This window comes from Ctenocephalides felis, unplaced genomic scaffold, assembly GCF_003426905.1.
Source record: "Ctenocephalides felis isolate EL2017-DRISC unplaced genomic scaffold, ASM342690v1 CF-g0.4_SCAFFOLD_01886, whole genome shotgun sequence".
NCBI classification, from domain to species: Eukaryota; Metazoa; Arthropoda; class Insecta; order Siphonaptera; family Pulicidae; genus Ctenocephalides; species Ctenocephalides felis.
In genome coordinates, this window is record NW_020538040.1 from 134,344,900 (window position 1) to 134,368,306 (window position 23,407).

The 23,407-nt window shown below is 30.8% G+C and overlaps 3 protein-coding genes across 6 annotated transcripts in view; 2 read left to right on the forward strand and 1 right to left on the reverse strand.

Moving 5' to 3' along the window:
* LOC113375939 (cilia- and flagella-associated protein 91-like) overlaps nucleotides 1-1,792 on the reverse strand; it is a 28,934-nt gene extending 27,142 nt beyond the window's left edge. The window contains exon 1 of the mRNA XM_026615875.1: nucleotides 1,786-1,792. Within this exon, the coding sequence (XP_026471660.1) occupies nucleotides 1,786-1,792 (7 nt within the window). The remainder of the gene's footprint in view (nucleotides 1-1,785) is intronic.
* LOC113377358 (phosphopantothenate--cysteine ligase) overlaps nucleotides 1-21,656 on the forward strand; it is a 44,135-nt gene extending 22,479 nt beyond the window's left edge. For 3 of the 4 annotated variants that reach the window (XM_026617648.1, XM_026617649.1, XM_026617650.1), the window contains 6 exons: nucleotides 3,095-3,419; nucleotides 3,497-3,725; nucleotides 7,545-7,759; nucleotides 7,834-8,019; nucleotides 8,283-8,354; nucleotides 10,191-10,409. In XM_026617648.1, the coding sequence (XP_026473433.1) occupies nucleotides 3,291-3,419; nucleotides 3,497-3,725; nucleotides 7,545-7,759; nucleotides 7,834-8,019; nucleotides 8,283-8,354; nucleotides 10,191-10,286 (927 nt within the window). In that variant the 5' untranslated portion in view covers nucleotides 3,095-3,290 and the 3' untranslated portion in view covers nucleotides 10,287-10,409. Of the gene's footprint in view, nucleotides 1-3,094; nucleotides 3,420-3,496; nucleotides 3,726-7,544; nucleotides 7,760-7,833; nucleotides 8,020-8,282; nucleotides 8,355-10,190; nucleotides 10,410-21,498 lie in introns of those variants that run through there. The other variant, XM_026617651.1, reaches the window with a different exon arrangement.
* A 110-nt stretch (nucleotides 21,657-21,766) lies between these two features.
* On the forward strand, nucleotides 21,767-22,548 carry LOC113375940. The gene is made up of 3 exons (XM_026615876.1): nucleotides 21,767-21,777; nucleotides 22,161-22,280; nucleotides 22,341-22,548. Exons 1-3 carry the CDS (start codon nucleotides 21,767-21,769, stop codon nucleotides 22,546-22,548), a joined length of 339 nt encoding a protein of 112 aa, XP_026471661.1.
* The last annotated feature ends 859 nt before the right edge of the window (nucleotides 22,549-23,407 follow it).

Here is a 23,407-nt window from a genome sequence, read left to right on the forward strand (position 1 = left end):
TTGTTTAAGATGCATATATTATTTTAATAAAAAAAAACACCACAGATCTTCAAATAAGGTCAATTATGTCGAACAGTCTCATATGCTTAAGCTATATACTATGAATAATTATGATCATATAAATATTTTTCAAAATAAAAAAACAAATTTATAACGATGATATATAATCGAAATTAATGCTGTTCTTAAGGATTTTTCAAGATATCATGTTTCAGGCTCTCATTTTATAAATTATTATTTCAAAATACTGCTTGGTTTCAACATACCATATATATAATCTAGCCTCCTTTCTTTCCGAAAACTTTGAGGTCGTAATTGCAAACCCATTTTTTATAATAAAATGCTTTTAATATTAGGTTTAATATATTTATTCTATATATAAATTACAAGCCCAAGACAAATAACTTATATAACACTATTATTATATCGTTGGCATTAAAATTGTTTACGAAAAAAGTAGATTGATTTTTTTTAGAAAATGGCTTCTGTAAATTGAAGTAAATAAAAAAATATAACATTTTAGATGAAATTAATACAAAATGAAAACTGTTGATTTCCATGACAGCTAGGTAAAATCGAAGCAAGCAATGGACTCATGCGCGAACATACTATCAAAAATAAATATTTGAATAATTAGTATAAAAAGTGCTTTAAAATGCGTTTTATTGTTTAATTCAGACAATATGTATTATTTTATTTTGAACTATTTGAATTATTGTCATGTTAACGTTTGCAGTTGTTCCTGAGGCGCTAAGATTTTTGCACAAAAATATAAATGCTAGGATGAATACTGAAGTGAGAATAAAAATTAGTAAAATAGTTTCAGTAAATGTAGTATTTCAACTGGTAATTGTAGTTACAATACTGTGTGTATAGTGTAACTTATTTATTTTCAATGATATATTAAATTGAGTTAACTCAGAATATATGTGTACAGGTCTTCATAAATAATTTAAACAATTCATTATTTTTGAATCGCAAAAAAGTCGAAAATGATTTGTTTTGCATATCTTTACGTTTCAGTCTTTTAAACATTTTGGCACAAATTAGAAAAAATAGATGTATGTATGTGTGTGTGTCTGGGAATTCAGTTTTTGCGAGAATGGGACAATTAGATTGATTAAAAAAACATTCGATTCGTGTCGATGGGTTGCTCCAGGCGTTTCGAAGATATTTATTTATTTTACAAGCCATCAGTATAATAGTATTATAATAAGGCTCATGTCAATATTTTATATAATTTAATTAATTAACAATTTATAAGTATAGATACTATTACAATATAATGATTTTCTTTAACAATTTTTTCGTTTTTTAATATGACTATTTAGTTTAACAAATTAATGAATATTAAATATAAAATATAGTTCGCTGTTGTGACGAGCATAGTAGGCATTGCTGGTAGGTGACAATGGTTAGGTTGGGTCCGTAGATTCGTAGGGGTTTCTATCATCGTCGATCCATCGATCCAGCTGCTGTCTGTAGTTGAGAAATTTTTTCGATTTACGTCGGTTAGACTCGTCAACCAATTTACTCGTCAACCAATTTACCTCTGTTCATCCGTTTCACATGTATACCAATTTACTTGTCAACCTGTTTTTTTGTCTTGTTATTTGCGTGTATTTACCAACTGTGCAGTCTACTATTTTACATATCTTTCGATTTACCTGACCACCAGCTGTCCAACAATTTACCTGTTCACCAATTTACCTGTCAACCAATTTGCCTATTGTTTATCAATACACCATTTTACCAGTCAACAAATATACCTGTTTACCAATTTACCTGTCATCTTGTTCTATATGTCTACCAAATAACCTGTTTAACAATTTATCTGTTTAACAATTTACCGGTTTAACAATTTGTCTACCAATTTACCTATCAACCTGTTCATCTGTCTACTATCTATCTACCTGTCAGTTTATCTGTCCACCAGTTTATCTGTCCACCAATATACCAAACAACCTGTTTGTCAGTTTACCAATTTAGCTGTCCAACACTTTACCTGTTTACAAATTTACCTGTCTACCAAATTACCTATTAATCTGTTTATCCGTACACCATTTTACCTGTCAACCAATCTGTCTACATAATCGTCTATCTTCCAATTTACCTGTCCGCCAGTTTACCTATCTACTAATATACCTGTCTACCTGCTCATCTGTCTACTTATCTGTCTATCTACCTATTTACGTGTTTACCTGTTTACCTGTCCACCAAATACCTGTTCAACAATTTATCTGTCTACCAATTTACCTGCCTACCAATTTACTATTGGTACTTACCTATTTATCAATCCACCATTTGCCTGTCTACCAATTTTGCAATTAACCTGCTAACTTGTTAATCTGTTTATATATTCGCCATTTCATAAATTCTTTAATTTACCTTATTCATTTACGCATTATAAAAAAATTAAAACATTAAAATTGACCGAACAAAATTAAAAGAAATGATAAAATGTCTTCAGGACGGCTAACCCCTATCACTTCGATGAAATCAAAATATCCAAAATCCTGACTGGGATTTACCTAACAATTGTCCAAATTTTTGCGGGGATCCGAGGTATGATATATGAAAAATGATATAATCATAGATAAAAGAAGAGTATGGATATAATTATCTATTAAATATTTATTACAAAATAGGGATTTGTGGTAGGAGGTTGCAAATTTATGGTTGAATGTGTTTTTTTAACTTCCCGAAGGAGAAGCTTATGCTTTCATAAAAAAATCCGATTTGCTAGTTTTATGTTTTCTCGACGTTTCAAGCCATTCTGAATCGAATGAGACCAAATTTGAAAAAAGTATGTGTGTGGTGTGAACAGATTTTTTTGTAAATCGACGTTTTCTCAAAAACGGCTAGACTGATTTCAAAAATTTGAAAGCCATTCGATATATCGCGATGAGGACTAGCGTTTATCAATTTTGCGCGGGGTAATTTTGAATATGACAACGTATCACCAAGGAGGAGGGGGATTCAAAAATCCTTAAAAAATCGATTGCGTGATTATTGAACGCCTCCTTATATACTTAAACAACATATTTTAATACGTAATATATTCTTAATACAATATTTTCATTTATATTCTTAGTATTCGACTCAGAGTATGACTTCGAAACGAGTAGTAACGCCGGCCCTGGTAATAATTTGCGTAACGGCTAACGGGTTAACGCGCCACGGGGGGGAAGCGGCTTGTTGACATAACGCCTGTCGCTAATCACCTGTGTGCGGTGCGATGTGCGATTTGCCATTAATGGACTTCAATTTCAAACTGACATTTGTGAAAAATGGAGTCACCATGGGAAGAATTTTATGCGTCTCATCTACCACCGACTGATTTCGAAGATAACAGATCGTTGCTGAAGGAATTTTGCGAAAGACACAATAAACTAAGACAGAATATCGTTCTAATTACCGTAAGTTGTACTTTCTTGCTTCAAATATTAGCTAATTCAATTACCCAATTTGAGGTTATGTTTCTTTTCTATTTCAGAGCGGTGGTACGACGGTGCCTCTAGAACATAACACAGTCAGATTTGTAGATAATTTTAGCGCAGGGACCAGAGGCTCAGCCTCAGCAGAATACTTTTTAGATCATAACTATGCTGTGATATTTATGTATCGAGTGAAATCCTTGGAACCATTTATTAGACATTTTACGGGACAAAAGTTTATGGATATGCTTGATTTACAAGATAATGGTGATAGTACTAAAATATCAGGTACTGTGTTGCAAAGTTATCTTTAATGGATTAGTATTGAAATCATGATAACATTTTAATAGGCTCATATGACTTCACTAGAAACTAGTTTGATCCGACTGTTTAATAATGTGCATGAATGTATGAAGAAAAGCATGTATCGAAAGAAGCTATGTTGAGTAAATGCAGTGACATTTTATATTGTTTATGTATAGATGACTATAATTTAATTAAATTTTAAAATTTATCTTTAACGGATTAGTATTGAAATCATGACAATATTTTAATAGGCTTATATGACATCAGTAGAGACTAGATTGATCGGGCTGTTCATTAATGTGGATGAATGTATGAAGAAAAGCATGTATGGAAAGAAGTTATGTTGAGTATTGTTGATGTGTGGATGTCTATAATTTAAATGAATTTTATTTCAACTCCTTCAGCACTGATTCAAAAACAATCTACGAGCAACTTGGTGCCAAATTTCAATGAAATCATATCTGCTGTAAACTTGATATTATTGTGTATTATATGCAATTTGTTTGATATGAATTTGTGGATAATGAAGAGCATACATTTACAATAATATCTATACTTATATTTTGTAATATGTTTGTTAAAGTTTAAAGCAATTTTCAAAAGGTATAGCAGATTGATTCCTGTATCGTTATAATTATGTACTTACAATTAGCATCATGACAGTTTTTTTTATCATACGACAGAAAAGTTTAATACATAGTTTTTTATATGTTTGTCAGACAGACATCTGCCTCTTTCAATGAAAATTTTGCTTTACGATTTGCTTGACCGTCTTACCATATGTTGAAAAAAAGATTATATAACAGAAAGGAGTAAAAAATACTTTGAAAATAACTAATAGTAAATTTTGAAAAGAGAACACTGCCTTATTACTGCATAGTTTTTTTTTATCTTTTTTGTTTTTTTTTTTAAATATTTGTTAGAACTGTTAAATAATATAACATCTAGTAACATTAATAAACAATAACATAAATATAAATAAAATAGAGTACAAAATAAAGGATAGTATTTACATTAAATTGATATCCGTATTATGATGATTTAATATAACATAAAAGCGAATAATAAAATAATAACATTAATAAGTGAAATAAATAAAATTTCTGAATAATAAAAATAATACTAGAAAAACAATAAAGTGGAATAAAAACAATAAGTGACAGATAATAATAAATATAATTTATTTATTTAATAATAATTTTTAAAATTTTATTGCGGACCACACTTTTTAATAATTTTAAATATGTACTTGATATATTCAACTAATAAACTTTATAATATAAAAATATTAAATTAAACAAAGTAATTAATTCAAAAATTAATGCCATAGATTAAGTTGATAAAATAATTCTACTTTATAAACGCTTGGCAAGCTACAGAATAATATTTAAAGGGCATGAAGACTGCTGGCCACTGTAGATTATTTAGTTGTGCAAAACATATTTTCATATTTCATTTACATTAGTCAAAAAGCTTAGAACTTATAGATCTATAAACAATATAAAATTGATACGAAAGTATACCAATTTGTAGCAAGGTATTGGAGGAAATACGGACGAAATCACATGGTGTTTTGGTTTTTGTCTATATTTATTTAATGATGTTATAACCAATATCAATCGTTTTTAGTCATCTTTGGTTCATCGACTACCAGTAACAGAGTATTTCAATTAAGTAGGAACTATAATATCATATATATTAAAAATAATGCAACCAATTGCAAAGACCATTAAAAAAGACCAAAAACTCATTAAAGATTATATTTGCATGATTATAATAAATAGTATTATTAAAAATACCGAAAATACCGGTATTTTAATGCTAAATACCGGTATTAGTACCGCCGAAATATTGACCGGTATACCGGTATTGCATTTTCTAAAGGAAAGGAAAAGAGGTTTTTGCACTAAAAGCAACTCTCTTATTTGAATCAATAGATCTTTTGGTCTCTGTAGAAGTAGTTAGAGTAGAAGTTTAAAGCCAATCACCTTTTATAGGTTTCAATTTTCTTTTTTCTTGGCCTCCAAAAAACTACTCTCAAGAGCTTGAGAAAGTGAACAAAACTGAATAAATAATAAGAATTCCACCAAACACCTGATAATTGCAATAATGTAATTAAGTGTACATATTTAAGTTCTTTGATTTGAATATAAATAATTACAAATATCAATAAATACCTCTTCAAAAACATGAGAAAAAGACCTTGAAAGTAAACTTTTCAAGACGCGAACAATACGTTTGAACTGATTAAGGGGGTATTCTACTGTAGAATTTTGAAAAAATCGAAAACATTTTTTTTTCATATTTTCAAAGGTTAGTTATTCAAAAATATGTCATTAAAAGGATTTTTCAAAATTACTATTATTTCCTGAGTTATATCCGTTTTAGTGACGTGGCCTCGGTTCGAGTCCGACCGAGTCTCAAAACTTTGAAAGTGTTTTTCTCGGAACTACTTTTTTCGAGCTGGCGGTAAGGATATCTCGAGTTCTAATGAACCGATTTACTTCAAATTTGGAGAGGATCTTCTCCATACATCGCTTTATCGCATGGGCCGTTCTCAAAACTATAACCTTTCATTTAGTATTTTTAAAAAATTCGGAATTTAAAAAAAAAAAAAACATGAAAAAAATTTTTTTTTTCAAACTGCCGCCATTCAAACGAAAAAAAATTTAGCTTATCCAAGGTTCATACGATAGCGGCATCTATAATAATTAAGAATCCATCTATTTTTTATGTTTCGGATCACCAGGAGGGTGAATTCGCTTTATCGCATGGGCCGTTCTCAAAACTATAACCTTTCATTTAGTATTTTTAAAAAATTCGGAATTTAAAAAAAAAAAAAAACATGAAAAAAATTTTTTTTTTCAAACTGCCGCCATTCAAACGAAAAAAAATTTAGCTTATCAAGGTTCATACGATAGCGGCATCTATAATAATTAAGAATCCATCTATTTTTTATGTTTTGGATCACCAGGAGGGTTGGAATCATGCACGCCAGGACTCCCTCTTTTTTTTTGAGCCCCCACTTTGACTGCTCATAACTTTGTGAATTCTAATTTTTTTCTTTAATAATTTTTTTTATGTAATAATAAAATATCAATAAACAAATGATAAAAAAATCGATAGCAAAAATATTATTTGTTTCCTTTATACAGCGCTTCAAAAACCGGGCAAAATTCATGCTTCTACAGTAGAATACCGCCTTAATGCAACAAGACTATGACAATGACTCTTAACATCTGACAAGTTTGTTATTATGGCTTTCTTTATGCTATACAGTCACTGAAACGTTTCTAAAACAATGCAGTCTTTTGCTAGACATATACCATTTTGTCCGTATTTTCCCTATAATGATAAAATACGTTATAGATTATTTATTTTTGAATACATTTTCCAGATATTCCATTTATGGTTTATGAACAGTTTTATCGTTTATAAGATTTTATAGAAGCTTAAATAATCAATTTGTCACTAAAGACTATAGCGAGCTTATACGAGTTAATCTAGAAAACAGTTAAGACCAAAAGTAGGAAAATAATTATCATTGCTCACTGCTCTTAATTTCATCACATTTGTTTATTATTGAAACAAAACGGTTTACTAATCTGCGAATCAAAATTAATGCTTACAGGTGAATGTTTATCTACAGCAAATAGCATTTGAATAGTATATATTGCTTCATTTCTAGTTACTTTATCTCAGATGAAAATTTATCATTGCACCTACATGGTACGGCTTTTCGAAATCAGTTATAAATTAAATATAGTTTACTAGAATCAACAAAACAAATTCCGTTTTTAGTCAAACCCGACAGTGTGGATGTGCTGGCACCAGTTTTGGCAAGATATCGATTAGCTCATGATGCAGGCCGTTTATTGTATGTAAGCTTCACCACTGTATCTGACTATTTATGGCTGCTACGAGCTGCTTGTGAATGTTTAGCCCCTTGTGGTAATCGAGCTGTTTTGTATTTAGCAGCAGCAGTGTCTGATTTTTATATACCATCTGATAAAATGGTGCGATTACTTAACAGTATAATCAATAATAAAAATAGTAGCTTCAATAAGCATTTGAATTTATTTATTTTCAGCCTACACATAAAATACAATCGGGTGGAGGTGCTCCTACAATATCATTGCAACTAGTGCCTAAGATGCTGGAGCCACTTGTATCTTTGTGGGTTCCACATGCTTTTGTTGTCTCATTTAAATTGGAAACTGATGAGAGTCTATTGATATCCAAGTCAAGAGAGTCACTGAGGAAATATAAGCATAAAGTTTGTAGATTTTTTATTTAAATTTTTGAAAGAGCTATTGAAAATTCTGTGAAAGTAATTTAAGAAATACTTTACATTCTTTTATCGTAGATAAAAGACATGCAATAATTTAATGTAAAATAACCTCAAGAATAGGAGAAATGCCATAACAATGCTTGTTTCTTATAAGAAAGTCCATTAGCTCTAATTTATATATATATATATATATATATATATATATATATTCTAAGCGTATTATTTATATATATTTTTTTCTATTATAGTTGGTAATTGCAAATATTTTACAAACAAGGAAACATCGAGTTGTGTTTGTTACCAAAGACTCTAACTATGAGGTAAGTTCAACTATTTTAAATGAATTTTAATTCACTTAATTTTTTAATTGTTTATTTATATAATTGCTATCAATTGATTATGTTTATATATATAGACTTTAGAAATGCATTTAACATATTTAATTTGTATTAATCTACTAATTATCAAACTGTTAGCCACGGTACTATTTATAGTACAGCTAATTTAATAATGCATTGCTAACTTATCTATATATATATATATATATATATATATATATATATATATGTGTGTGTGTGTATGGTTGTATGCTGTGTGTTTCCATATCCTATGCATTTTCATAAACCATACATTCCATCGTCGGAAACTTCTAGGTATATTTCCAAATCAAGTGGCAGGGGCAGGCCACCCCAAAGAATTTTTTGGGTCATTGTTTTTAAATTTATTCTTATAATGCGTATATAAAAAACGCACAAATCTAAATTTTCATGCTCTTACGACCACCTTTACTTGGTAAGAATTATTATAGTGATTACATCATTTTTGTCGATGAACGTTTTTGAGTGAATTTTAAATGAGATCTTTTGAGCTTATGAAAAAGCTCAATTTATTGTAAAAAAAATAATTTCATTAATGATTGTACAACTTAATTGTTCAACAAAATTATCCAATACATTAAAAAATAAGTATAGGTTTTTTAATGTATTGGGTAATATTTCAAAATTTATATTTATATAAGATCTTTGTTCATTATGTTTAACAATATATATTTAGTTCATTATTATTGATTTTGTTGTTTAACCTAATAATTAAGCTGCATCATGTTGATTAAATAGTGTAACTTAGAATGGTTTTCCCTTTTTACCCCGCAAAGAGATGAATTTAAAAAAAAAAAAAAAACATATTTCTGAAATTGTTACATAGTTGGGAATTTAACTAAACATATTATGTTTGTTAAACTGAACAATATATGTTTGTTTGATATGAGTTATTTGTTGTGATGTAGTGTGGTTTCACAGTATTATTAAAAGTCAAATTGGACCTTTTTTGCAAATTACTTTTTTCAATATTTTGGATCAGAAGAAATGATACATAAAAATTATTTTGCCAACTAATTTAATGTAGAGCACAAAATTATTTTGCTTGATGCTTCTAATACGGCTCAACCAGCTACTCATATTTACTATTTTCCACCGTAACAACTAACTGTAACAAAATGGCATCTTTAAGATTGTTAATTATATCTATAATACAGCAATGTGTGATCGGATGCAGCTAGTTTATTAAATAACTTAGTTATTATACCATTCATCTTATATAAAAAGATAGTTCAAGACAATAAATACATACATTATATTCTTTATCACAATGTTCAATGTTTTAAATATTATTGAATAATGTAATTAAATTTATGTTTATATAACTTGCAAAAATCTTCATAATTTTCAGTATGATTGAACTATAAAACAATCTTGTTTCAAATTAAATAATCCACTATGTTTTCTGGCAAATACAGTTCACTTGTTAATTAAATATATTAAAGCTAAACTTGACACTATGTCAATATTAATATTAATAATTGCGGGAATACTTCATATTTTATGATATTTTTATCGAAAATATACCAAAATATACCAAAGAATGCTGTGAAACGTTGTTGACCATAAGTGTTAGACAAAAATCAATTCATTTAAATTTCATCTGCTTTCAATTGCATTTTATATTAGCACACCTTTGATTGAATTTTTGCGCATAATTTTCATATTAATCATGCACCTCATTCCATGCTTTTATTCACCATCATGTGGATTCCGTACTCACAACGATTGCCGATTCAATTTTGCTAAAAAATAAATTATTTATAATTTATTTTTCAGGTTTTACTCACTCGAGAACAAATTTTGTCGGGTTTGGAAATTGAAAATGTAATTGTTGCTGATGTTGTTCAGCAACACTACAATTTTATATTATAGATAATAGGAACTTTTTATTGTATTGAAATTTTAGAATAATTGTAAAATATAGAAGAATATTTATACTTACATAATGATCACAGCTGTATTGTACAGCAAATATTTTATATAATTTCATCAAAAGCAGACACATTACAGAACAAGTGATTAAAATTTGATATTAGTATAAATGAGTTTTTTTATGTAGATTACATATTTTTTAGCTTAACATTAAAGCTGTTTCGCATTTGGATATTTGTAGACTGAGGCGGTCCCTGACCTGATGTGTGGTAATTTACATATTTTAGTACTACATTTCTACAACACTTGCTTAGTAGAGCTCAGTAGAGGATTTGTACTTTCTTTCAACTGAATTTTAGAAATCGTAATTTCTGATAATAATGTTAATTTGGATCCGAATTGCGACTTGTGTTACGTTTTTTTTCTGCGAATTAGTGTTTTCTGTTTTTATTTTGTTATTTAGCAGCAATCAGAACTTTGAGCTTTGTGAGCTGCTGTGATGAAATACTTACCTACGACAGTTTTTATAGATGGTAGCCTAAGCAGTTGTTCCGTCCTTTTGTGATGAATTTTTATTTTTACGATTTCTGTAATACTGATGAATTGCAATGTCTGCTATTTTCACTGGGAAACATTGCTTCCTATATTTTCAAGTAAAAACAGATGTCACAATTGCGCGACATCAGGCTGATCGAAGTGGGATGATACTTGGGAGCTCTTTTTAAAATCCTAACGCTCTAACCACTTACCTTCAGGTGAAACTGACTTTTATATTTAAGCAGGGTAATATTATAATTGCTATATGATTTAGAAAAAAACGTTTTGTGATTTACTGGACAGCTTGGCGTTGGTCCTTTATGTCATTGTAGTTGAACTCTAAAAACTTTTTAGCTCAAGATGAAGCAAAGTTTGTTGGCTTTCATAGTAAATTAGTTTCGTTTTCTAAAGAACTTCTTATCCTGCTGTAAATTATAGGCAGTCTCTGTATAAACAGAAATAATTAAATCCAGAGTCCGCAGTACAGGATCTGTGTCCTGATATTCATTTGAGGTGAAGTTATTTTTCATTATTTTAGTTTCATTTAAATAGTATACTGGATTTGTCGTTTCTCAAGGAATTCATTGCATAGATAGATTTTGAATCTCTGAATCCTGGATACAGAATATGTGTCCTGATATTCATTTGAGGAGAACTCTGTTTGAATAGTGTATTTCGTAAATATGCTCATACTTTGTGAAAACCCTCTTTATTATTGGATTGTTCGGAAAGTAACTTCGTTTTTTATAGACATTTTGAAACGAAATTTTTGTACAATAAACACAAATACTTTATTGAATTATGTATTGGCTGTTTTGACCGAACATCTTCTGTAATTTTTCTGGTATTAGCATAATTTCGAGATCATAATTTTTTTGGTCGTTATTGGCAAAAAAACTGATCAAGATGCTTTTTGACCTTCTCATTTTAGGTAAAGATTATACCGCCTAAAATTTTTGTAGTGACAGGAATTATTAATGGCTCGATGATGGCAGGTATGGAGAATATGATGAATGTGGAATTGGGTTCCATTCAATCTGTAGAAGCTTTTGGCGAATGACCAAACTTCTGTGAGGTCTTTCGTCGTCTTGATGCAATATTATACCTCGCTTGTGGGTAGTTCTAACCTTTTCTATTGAAGTACATCATTTAGTTTATCCAGCTGATGACATAAGGCATCTATTATGTTATCCTGGAAATCTGAAAAAGTAACAACTTTTTTAAAAGCTCACCAAACATACTGCATCACTTTTTTCTGACGATTTTCAGCTTTGCAATTGTTTTGAGTAGGTTCTTTTTTGTTTCATGGGCAATTGTATGTATTGTATTCTTTACATCCCATTTGACATTCCTAGTAACAATTCGCTTCAAGACTTGATAATTTTTAGGGCTTTTCAGAGGCGAATGGCGGACGCCAGTACGACGACACGGGTTTTTTTCAATTAGAATCATACATTGAGCTCCGAGAAAAATCTGAATCTTTTAAATGGTCATGGACTGTTAAATTTAATAAATTTAAATTCAATGGGATCTCATGTATTGTTTTTCACCGGTTTGCACCAATCAATATCTTTCTTGCATCTTTATCAGCTTCAACCGCGCTTCTTGGACGTGGTGCATCTTGGACATCAAAATACCAGGAATGAATTTTAGCAAGCCAGTTTTGGAACCGTCGTACTATCAACATGTCATTTCCATACACATCGGTCAATTTTATTTTGACCTAAACAGTATTTTTACCTTTTCTATAGCAAAAGAGTAAAATATGTCGAAATTGCTGCTTAATTCTTTCCGTATTCAAAGTGACACGCTCCAAAAACTACTGCGTGTAATTGATCAGAACTTTTCACACACAAATCTTAAAATACGAGCTTTCAAATCATATAATAATTATACGGCTTAAGTGTAATGTTAGGTTTAAAAAAATGTAGTTAAATCGTCTGTGGTAAAAAAGCGAAGTGACTTTCCGAACAACCTTATAGATTCTATTAGTAGTCCTCCACTTTTTAGTAAGTACCTACTTAAACAGCGTGCATTTTAGTATGGATATTAAAATGTTTCGTCCACCTTTTGTGCTATCCTTAGTTGTTGAAACCAGAGGCTTTTCCAACCCATTTTATATTGACCTGCTTTTAAACTCTTTGGGACGCCAACATTGATTTTTTTTTAACTTTAACTTGGCTGAAAATACAAACGTCACCTGACGTAACTAAAACATCGTTTTATTTTTACGCAAACAAAAATTAGATGTACGTTAAAGGTGATGCATTTGTAGCAAAAATGGTATTCCTAGTATAAAGTTGTATTATACGAATTCAAGGAAAGATAAAAAATATTTAAAACAAATGACAATTTTTTTTTGACAATGTCTAATTGCTTTATTCTTTGGCCTAAGCCCTATATATTCTCTATTTTGTGTATTATTTTTGCATTCCAGCAATGTCTATCATTAAATGAAAATATGAAATGGAAACCTATCCCTGGTAATTGTTATATAAATGTAATTTACAATATTTTTGATTGACAATTAATGCATACAACTGACATGCAGGAATCTTCCAAAGTAGACAATCCCCTAGAAATTTGCGCAGTTGATATATCCGTTATAGAGAATTTAACCCTCGATGATAAGATAGTTTCCGATGACGCAAAATTGCAGGATGTGACACAGGCTACTACGCCAGTATTAAATAAGACGGTTGACCTTTTGGAGAAGGTAAAATATAGAAAACCTAAAAGGAAATGTGCTAAATTAAAAAATGTGGAGGCGGACGCCGTAAATAAAAGTCAACAGCAAACTATCACGAAGGCTACTATAGAAAACAGCATTAAGTCAACAGATTAGTACGATAAATCAACGTTTGGAAAAATGCAAATTGGAACCGATCACGATTGATCCTGGACCAAACGCTAAGACAATCTCAATCACACACGAAGAAACATCTAGCCCCAGAGTAATTAAATTGAATCAAACATTCAAATTTCCAAGTGATTACGATGTACCTTTTGAGGAAAAACATTCACCCACCAAAGAATCATTTACACAAACAAGTAAAACCTTCGTGACGAGACCTTTAGAGCAATTGAGTATTCCGCCTGTGATTCCAGAGAAGTTAGATGTTTCGGACAATTATTTGCTATCACCAGTCAGTGAGCAAAATTCACTTGATTTCTTTCTGGCCAGCATAAGGCGGAAGAACACGTGTTTCCGTCGTATGTGCCGTTTTCTACACAAGTGAATAATGCTGCTGGTGAAAGTTTTCATTCGAAGAACTTGGATATTTATGGTAAAGCGTTATTTACTTGTCAAATTAATTGATTTCTAATGGTCTGATTGTTTTACTGGTTCAAAGTGACGGCCTTAAGGGGTTACACCACTGTAGAAGTAAAAAAAAAACGTATATTTCTGTTATTTTTTTCGGCCGGAAGGAAAAGTATTAAAATCATGATATTAAAGATAGTTATTTATTGAACTTTAAAGTAACAAAATAAAATATAATTGTAAAAAAAAAAATAAAAATGGCGGTACCACAGCCATTTCGGCGAGTCGCGTCAAATCCGCGGCACGAAAAATAACTACAACAATTTGAACTTTTTTTATTCGAATTTTAATAAAATATTTTAAAAACATTTCAAAGTGCCCATCATAGCGGATTTGAAAAATATCGATTTTTGTTTGTTTGGCGAGCACTTTATTCAATCGTCGAATTTCAACGAAAAAAATGGCTAGTAATTTGTTAATAATTGATGAACAAATTAACATATAGAAGATCTTCTATGATGGGCACTTAAAAATGTAATTTTAAATATACTGTAAAATGTGAAAAGTGAAAAAAGTGAAAAAGTATAAATGTGAAAAGAGTGAAAAAAAATCAAATTGTTGTAGTTTTTGCGTGCCGCGGATTTTGACGCGGCTCGCCGAAATGGATGTGGTACCGCCATTTTTAATTTTTTTTTTTACAATTATATTTTATTTTCTTACTTCAAAGTACAATAAATAACTATCTCTAATGTCATGATTTTAATACTTTTCCTTGCGTCCGAAAAAAAATGGCAAAAACATACGTTTTTTTACTGCTACAGTGGTGTAACCCCTTAAGAATTCGAACAAAAAATACTACAAAAGATGATGTATCATAATTAATACATCATCATTTTTAAAGCAATATTTCAGTGAAATCTTTTCGAGAATAATCACTTTTCAATCACAATTTGAGAAAATATATAATATAAACAATTCCCGAGTAATTTTAATTTTTGTGGTAAAAAATACAATACAATTTAATTATGATTTCAATTAAATTCAGTTTTTGATACATAATAATTTTATTTCTGTACTGAGATTTGTCTAAAACTAAAGAGCATCGTATAAAGAATGAAAAATGGTAAAACTTTTAGGCAAAAAAAATTGGCTGCATAAAAACATGGTCACTTCTAAATATGTCAAATCTTGCCAAATTTATGAATTTGCGAAAGCAATTTTGAGCAAATTATATAATGGAAATAGTTATAGAAACATACAATTGCTTTCATTTAGGTTCTGAAGAAAACTATCAAATAACTTATGCCAGAAATCTTATTCCGTTTCCATATTTTATTTAGTTTGTCCGTCTTATTTACACAATCGTTCTTGGCCTCAAGCTTTGATTACGGGACCTGCTGAAAATCATAAAAGTAATAGTCTATCATACTCTTCCAATGTTGAAATGGCATACATCGCTAATTCCCAAACTGGTGGTTCGATTTCTCGTCCTGATAACTTAAAACGGAGCTTTTCCCAAAGACCTCTGGAGACTCCAATGAACTTACAAGCACAGTTCAGAGCAAACGGCTTGAGCGATACTAAAGCAAACTATGGAAACCTAACAAAGTGGGACGATTGCAGTAAGTAGAAAAGTACTCATAATTGAAGTGAAAGCGGTACATTGTCGGGTTACAGATTTTTTTAAATTCTGTTTTTTTTTTTTGTTTAATGTAAGATAATTATAGATACTTACAAAATAGCAGTGGCGTAGGGCCACCATCAATATCTCAAAAACAAGTAAAGTTAAGAATTTTTTAAAAACAATATTCAAAAGTACAGGGAAAAAGAGGTATATTCATCACCTTGAGCAATGTTTGAAACTCTATAACAAAAGCTTTTTTTCGTTGTTAGTTTTTTTGTTGCTTAGTTTTCGAGACCTAAATATTATTTTTAATTATAAGTTAACTAATTCTTTTATAAAATGTACTGTTAATTTTTAATTAACACATCTGACCCTGGCGAAAGGGTAAATAATAGAAAATAGTGAATTAAAAAGTTATTCGACCCGCTTATGGGGTTAGAAAAAAACAGGTATTTTCTTTTTGAAAAACAGCAAAAAACATTTCTGCAATGATGAATTAGCTGGGAGTTTTACTGAACATAGTCTGATAGTTATTTGTTTAATTTGTATTACTTGTTGTGAAACAACTGGTTTGGTTTTTACAATATAATTGCTCGAAGTCAAATTGAACCTTTATGCCCCGCCCTATCCTTACTCATTTTAAGAAACAACACGAATTTCTATCGAGTTACTAAAAATGACGTTTAAAATTCTAAAATCGGTACAGCCATTTTTGAAAAATTGCCGACGAAAGGTCAAAAATTGGCGCACTTACCCATCACACTTACCTTTTCCAAATTTGGTCTCAAACGATTCAGAATGACTCCAAACGGCGAGCAAACATAAAATTAGCAAGTTTTTTTGCAGGTGTGTGTATTTAATAATAATACTTAATACTTAAACTTTTAATAACACAGGCCAACAAAAAAAAGTTTTTTTTTTGGTGCCTCAAATGTTAGAGCTGATTCTTATAGTATTTTTTGCGCTGATTTCAAATCTGCAAACCATTTTTTTGTATCAGCTCTAGTTTTTGAGATACGAAGAAGTTGCCGAAACCCGGTCCATTCGAGGTCGTCACGGAAAAGAACTTTTCACAGTGTCAACTAATGTCCCAACTAAGGCCGAATGGGTCTTATAAGTTTGTATGTACAAGTAGGCATATCTCATTACAATAACATTCTGAATTGTATTACTATTTTGTACTTTCGTTCCTTATATTAGGTGCGCAACTAAGTTCTCGCTGTTTGTCAGTATATGGCTTTATCAGTAAGGGTTGGTCGATTTTGACAAATCCAAAACGTCTTGAAGCAAGCTTAGAGTAAGTAAACTAACTGCTGGTACACCTAATTGATTTCGTTTTTGCATTATATACTTCTGGCTAAGTGAATATGTCCAATTTTATGCCAAACAATCGTCATTTGCGGGGAGTGTTGATTTTCGTCTTCCATTAAAAAAAAAACGGCAGCAAAGTGCATCGAGAGCTACGGAAATGTTGCTCTGAGCGAAACAACATGCCATGAGGGGTTTGTCGCTTCAAAAATGGTGATTTTGATGTTGACGACCACCCTCGTGAAGGAAGGCCAAAACCTTCAAAAACGCTAAATTGAAGGCCTTGTTCGAAGAGGATTCGTGCCAAACTCAAGAAGATCTTGCTTTAGAATTAGGAGTTACCCATCAAACCATTTCCAAGCTATAGTATGCGTCGGGGATGATTTAGAAGCAAGAAACTTCGGTTCCTTGTGAGTTGAAGCCAAGAGACGTCGAACGTCGTTTTTTCGCCTGTAAACAACTGCTCCAGCGGCGAGAAAAGAAGAGGTTCTTCATCACATCGTGACAGGTGATAAAAAATAAATACATTACAGCAATCCAAAGACGAGAAAATCTCGGTTCGGCCGAATATTCACTTCGAAGGTTATGGTTCTACATATGGGGGACCAGATCGGTGTTATTTGTTATGAGCTGTTGAAACCGAGTGAAACCATCACTGGAGAACTGTATCGAACTCAATTGATGCATTTTTTTTATAATAAAGTTACATTTTCATCGAAAAAACAGCGAGAACTTAGTTGCGCACCTAATATCGTAAAATATATCATATATATTGTATCTTCAAAACTAAAGCTCATAGAAAAAACCAATGTCATTTTTGAAATCAGCGCCCCAAATATACTTAAAAACAGTATTAAAATCGTTTGCACCATTTTCTTTGTTGACCTGTGTAATCAGTTCATATGTTCTTTCATTCTTACTAACCACTTCGACTGTTCATATCACATAGCAGAAAAATATCAATTCGGTCAAAAGACAAAAATCTTTTAGAAGACCATGTAGTTGAAGAATTCACAAAAATGCGATACACGAAATTTTTAATTCCTCTGAATGGAAGTATATATAAGTATTGAGTAATCTCGATTGGTCAAACACGCACTTTTTCTGGGTCAATAAGGGGCATAAAAATGTTTTTCTTGCTAATTTAACTTAATATTTTCTGATCCAGTAGTATATTTATTTTGGCTTCAATGATTTGAGTTAAAGAAATGGCATTGATTCAAACTGAATTTACATAGAAACTCAAATTAATATATGTATATTAAATCAAATATATATTAAGAATTTTTTAAAATTAAAGTTTGCCCGCTGATAACAGCAAATAATTTTATAATTTTTATTTAATTGGTCTTTCAAACTTTGTGAAAATTCATTGCTCTATAGCAGTCTTTCTCAAAGTGGGCGATATCGCCCCTGGTGGGCGATATTGATCTCCAGGGGGGCGATGAAAGGCCTCGTGAAAAATGTTGGTTGTTGGCGTTGGGTTAGGGGGCATTTGTAATTTTATTTACTTTACATTTTAAAGTTCACCAGAATTTGTATCCCAACGATTAATTGGTACTTTATAAGTTTGGTCGTGTTACCATGGTGTTTAAATGATTTTGATACCATTTTATAGTTTTTTACCAAAAAATTGGCTATCGAAAGGAAATTGTCTGACCCGTTTTTACAATCTGTTTGACTCTGTTGTAGAGTTTTTAGAAAATAAGGACACAGCTGTGTGTGAAAACCTGATATCATCAAAAAATATATAGCAAATCTCACAGACTTTCAGAGTTTGTATAAAAAATTTGGTGGGGCGGCGATACAAAAATTTTGATCTTCAAAGGGGGGCGATGGAGAAAATAAGTTTGAGAAACGCTGCTCTATAGCGACATTTAGCAGTCAGCTAGACCATCAACTTCAATTTTTAATAAATATTTGAATCGCGCATAATTCAGCATGAAAAAAATTATAATTTATGGTGTTCGCACCTTCTTCTTTGCCATCGTTTCTTATTGAAACTAGTACTTTACAAAGCACCTTGTACCTTATTATAACTTAACTGATTGAATCTACAAATGTAAAATTCAAACCTGGCAAATGCAATTTTTTTTTAGTTTGATATAGTTGTCTTACGACATTTCAATCTCTCGCTTAAATTAATTAGGTATTTTATTGGTCTGCAAAGTAAAATACTAGGCCAACCTTTTAATTCGACACAAAATTATAAGTTTTAAAATAAGCTTAACACAAAGGGTATTTTTTGGTGAATACGTTTGGTATTAGTCTGTATCTTTTGTTTGTAAAAATGGAAAATCAAATTGATTTTTTTGCCATATTTTCTTTTTTATTTCTGCAAAGATAAGAAGGCATCTTAAGATTACAAAGAAACAGCAGTATCGAAATTGGTTTGGCAAATTTTTGCTTTGGTCGTCGTCCATTTTCAGTTGGTTCCAAAGGAATTTGTCTGCTTGTACTCTTACCACCTAACTGAACTAACGAAATTAAACAATGCAGTTAAAGAACAGCGGCCCGAGTTGATAAATCGTAACTGTGGTTCATTTCATCATTGACGTAACATAAATTTGGGTACTCGCTAAAATTATTGGTGCTTTGTTGAAATGTTTTGCCACATCCACCAAGTAGTTTTGACCTGATATTTTTGTTTAAATCTTCACGAAACTCCTTGAATGGTAAAAAAATCAATGGTTGTGATGGTCTTTGTATCTGATTCAGTTTTTTCCTAATAAAAATCAGATTTTCTATGAAAGTGATATAATAATGTTGCTTGAAAGATCTACTAGTCATTGATCAATATGGATAACAGATAATGCATTACAGAATAAAGTTATTTAGTTGCACGAAACAAATATATTTGATTTTCTAACAAAAGTCCGAACTCACTTAGTTGCCAACTTGATGATATGAGTTTTAATATGTATATATTGTTGTTCGGTTCCTATGTTATATATATATATATATATATATATATATAATATATATATACAGGGCCGGTCCTGGGGTTCTCAGCGCCCGCATGCAAGATTTGTTCTAGCGCCCCCCCCCCCCCAAATATATTTAACTGTTTTAACAGTTTTTCATTGAAATTATATAAACATTTACTTTATTTTTTTAAATTATAATTAAAGTAAAGTAAATAAAGTAAATAATAATAATTATAAATCATTCTGGAAATTTGCGCACACACTTTAGTACACAAAAAAATTAGATATAATCTAAAAGCGTATAAAATACATTGATTTTAAATTTATTTAAAAAATCGAGGCTATTCGGGGGTTGATCATAATCAAATATTTTCAAAATCTTAATTATTTCTAACGTAGGTGTAATATTAATATTTGTGATTTTGAAACATTTAACTTATTTATTATGCGATTTATTCTAAAGAGCAACCTATCACGACAAAAGAGCAAAAAAAGACATAACACTCGTATTTCATGTTTCAAATTAAATTTTATTTTAGTTTATTTTTTCATTATTTACAATATCTAAAATAGAATTAAACTTCTCCTTATTGGTATCTTAAGGGCCGAATTGTATTCAGCTTTACTTTCCCATCTTATTCAGAGTATCAGATTGTTATTTTAAAGTTAAACTTTTAAAGTGTTAGTAAAGATTTGTAAAAGATGCAAAGAAATTACATATTTCCTTAACTATACTGAAACAAACAAATTATATTTTTATCTGTATTATTTTTGCATAGTTAATAATTAAATTATGTGTAAAAAAATCTCAAAGATTTTTGTTCCTAAGTACATTTTGCTTTCATTTTTCTTATTTGCTCCATAAACCTAACCACGCATGTCTTCAACGTTCAAAGTTCATCAGATGTGATATGTTTGCAACAAAAACAAAAGTTAAAATACAATTTTACGGAATAAACAAGCCATTTTTTGAGCACTGATTCCCCATTTTCCATTTTTCTTTATTATAATTAGTATATATTCTTTAATAAGTTCCATTTTAACTAAATCAGCTTGCTATGTTTGATCAATAACGCTCAATAATTAATTTAAACTTTCGCAGGTTTGCTCTTACGGGATTGAACACTAAATATTTTCTTTTTCGATTCCATGTTAACTTCAAACGAAAAAAAAAATTTAAGGGTACATTAAACAATAAGCAGAACAATAATTTACAAATTTGCAGAGTTATTATTTGGTTAATTGTTTCTATTGATATCACATTGCAAACTGAATATGCCTTTTATGACTCATAGTTAAGTTGGATTGTTATCATAATCTATTAGGGTTCAGGATTTTATATTTAAAAAAATAAAAAATAATATATTATAAATTCCATTTCAAACCTCGTTTGGCGCCCCCTAAGGCGTGCGCCCGCATTTTTTGCATGCATTGCATTCAAGGCAGGACCGGCCCTGTATATATATACGAGTATATATGTATATATATATATATATATATATATATAAATAAATAAATAAAAAATATATTTTTTTATATATTTTTATTCCACAGAGACCAGATCTCGTAGTGAACCTTTCATCTTACCTGCGCTGAACAACCAGGATCGACCCGAACTGCAAATTCTTCAACGGATATTGCCTCCGCATCATTTTGCGACATCGGAGTCATGCGACAAGCTCGTCCATTCCGATGAATTAACTCCTCGTAATAAAATAACACCAATAACATCTAAAGGCATGGATTTGTTGGTATTGCACTCCTAAAGAAATTCTCTCAGATAGCAGCAATGAAATAGATTTGGTTTCCTCGAACTACCAAGATGACGGACAGGTGAAGTCGTCGATGCCGCGTGCTCATAAGCAAAAATCGAATATTAGTGCCGCCATGAGTAAACTGAGTTTTAGCAGCTCTGTGAACTTTAGCCCGAAAAACGATAATTATTCGGTAGCTTCGCATAAAAACAGTAAGGGTTTGGCATATAGAGAACCAGACCAACGTCAGGTTCTATCTGTAAGAGGCGTGAATAATAATTTGGTGCTCTGTCAGGCAGGCACTTGACTGGTAAAGATAACGACAAAAGTAGTACGAAACCTAATGTGGCTAAGAAGCGCAGTCTTCAGGGACTAATGGGAGAGGTACGGATATATATATATATATAATATATATATATATAATTTTCTTTTGTTTATTCATTATTTTATTTTTATTTTTAGGATCATATGTTATGCTCAGAAACGGAATCTTCAAGTACGCATAATTCGACTTTCACGACGAATGTATGTAGAACCTATATCTCTTTCCAAAGCTCTTGCACACGTTAATAGTGATGACTGGTATTTTATTAGCTTTTATAATAATTTAGAATAAAAAAAAACGATGCAATTTATTGGCAGGGAGATTGCAATGAAAGGAATGACAGAAATCGTGGAACTGTCTCGTCATTTGGAGTTCGAGGTTCTTGAGCAGGAGATGTCGGCTGTTAACAGGAAGATAATTCAGATGTTGAGGTCTCCTAGATCCCAGGCTTGTCGAGTTGCTTGTGAAGTATCTGGAGAGCTATTCGTCACCATGAAATTAACAAAACGGCCGGTTTGTTCATAGTTTATTGCTTATATCTAATTATAGTAATCATTAGTCGTTTTTACTCATTTTCTCTTCATATACTTGAGCCCAAAACTAATTGCCTCTTTAGGTCGTCAGTATGAATCAAATGCCTCTAATTGAGTCCTATGGGAAGTGAATAAATATTCCGTTTAGATAAAAATTTATTGTAAAATCCCAACATAATGAATACTGTTTGTGTACTAAACTGAAAAATAAGTTTTAATAATTTTCTTTTGACATGAACCCGTTTACACAACTTGTAGATGTAGTTCGATTCAAAGCTATTTCTTTGTTTCAGAACTGTTTTTATTTTCACAATTATATTAAATTAACGTAAAAAGTTTTGAACAAGCTTATTGCATACGTTTGTATAAACGGTTGTATGCCTATTATGAATTTTAAATAACTAAATATTTATGTTAATGATATTGATATAGTTCTTCTAATCTCTATCAAAATTTTCTGGAGAAGCTAAGAAAGTAAGCGTGAAAAGCAAGTCGGTTGTGCCTTTCTGGGTTTGAGCGTTTTTTTAGTTCGTGGAATGAAAGGGGGTTGCGAGGATGTTGCGCTCATTATGATCATAACGTGCTCAGTGACTCATAATTAATATAATTCAGAGATTTCATTGTTGTGAGGCATTAGTCTTCGAACTATCGTCAACCAAGCAACATAATTACGGAAAAATGAGTATAAAAAAAAATCGGTTGCGACCATAACGAATGAGATGTATTAGCTTATAGTGACTTGTTCAGAAAAAAACATAGTGTATAAGGGGCATGGTGTAAAGCTCTCGACGACGATCCGAGCCCGAGCAGGATCACCATGTGAATTCATGGCAAGTACATAATTCCATGCA

Bases quoted from the DNA above. Each gene is read 5' to 3' on its own strand.
- LOC113375940 (XM_026615876.1), top strand. The intron at 22,281-22,340 runs GTATTTTATTAG...ATTTATTGGCAG, and splicing joins CACGTTAATAGTGATGACTG to GGAGATTGCAATGAAAGGAA.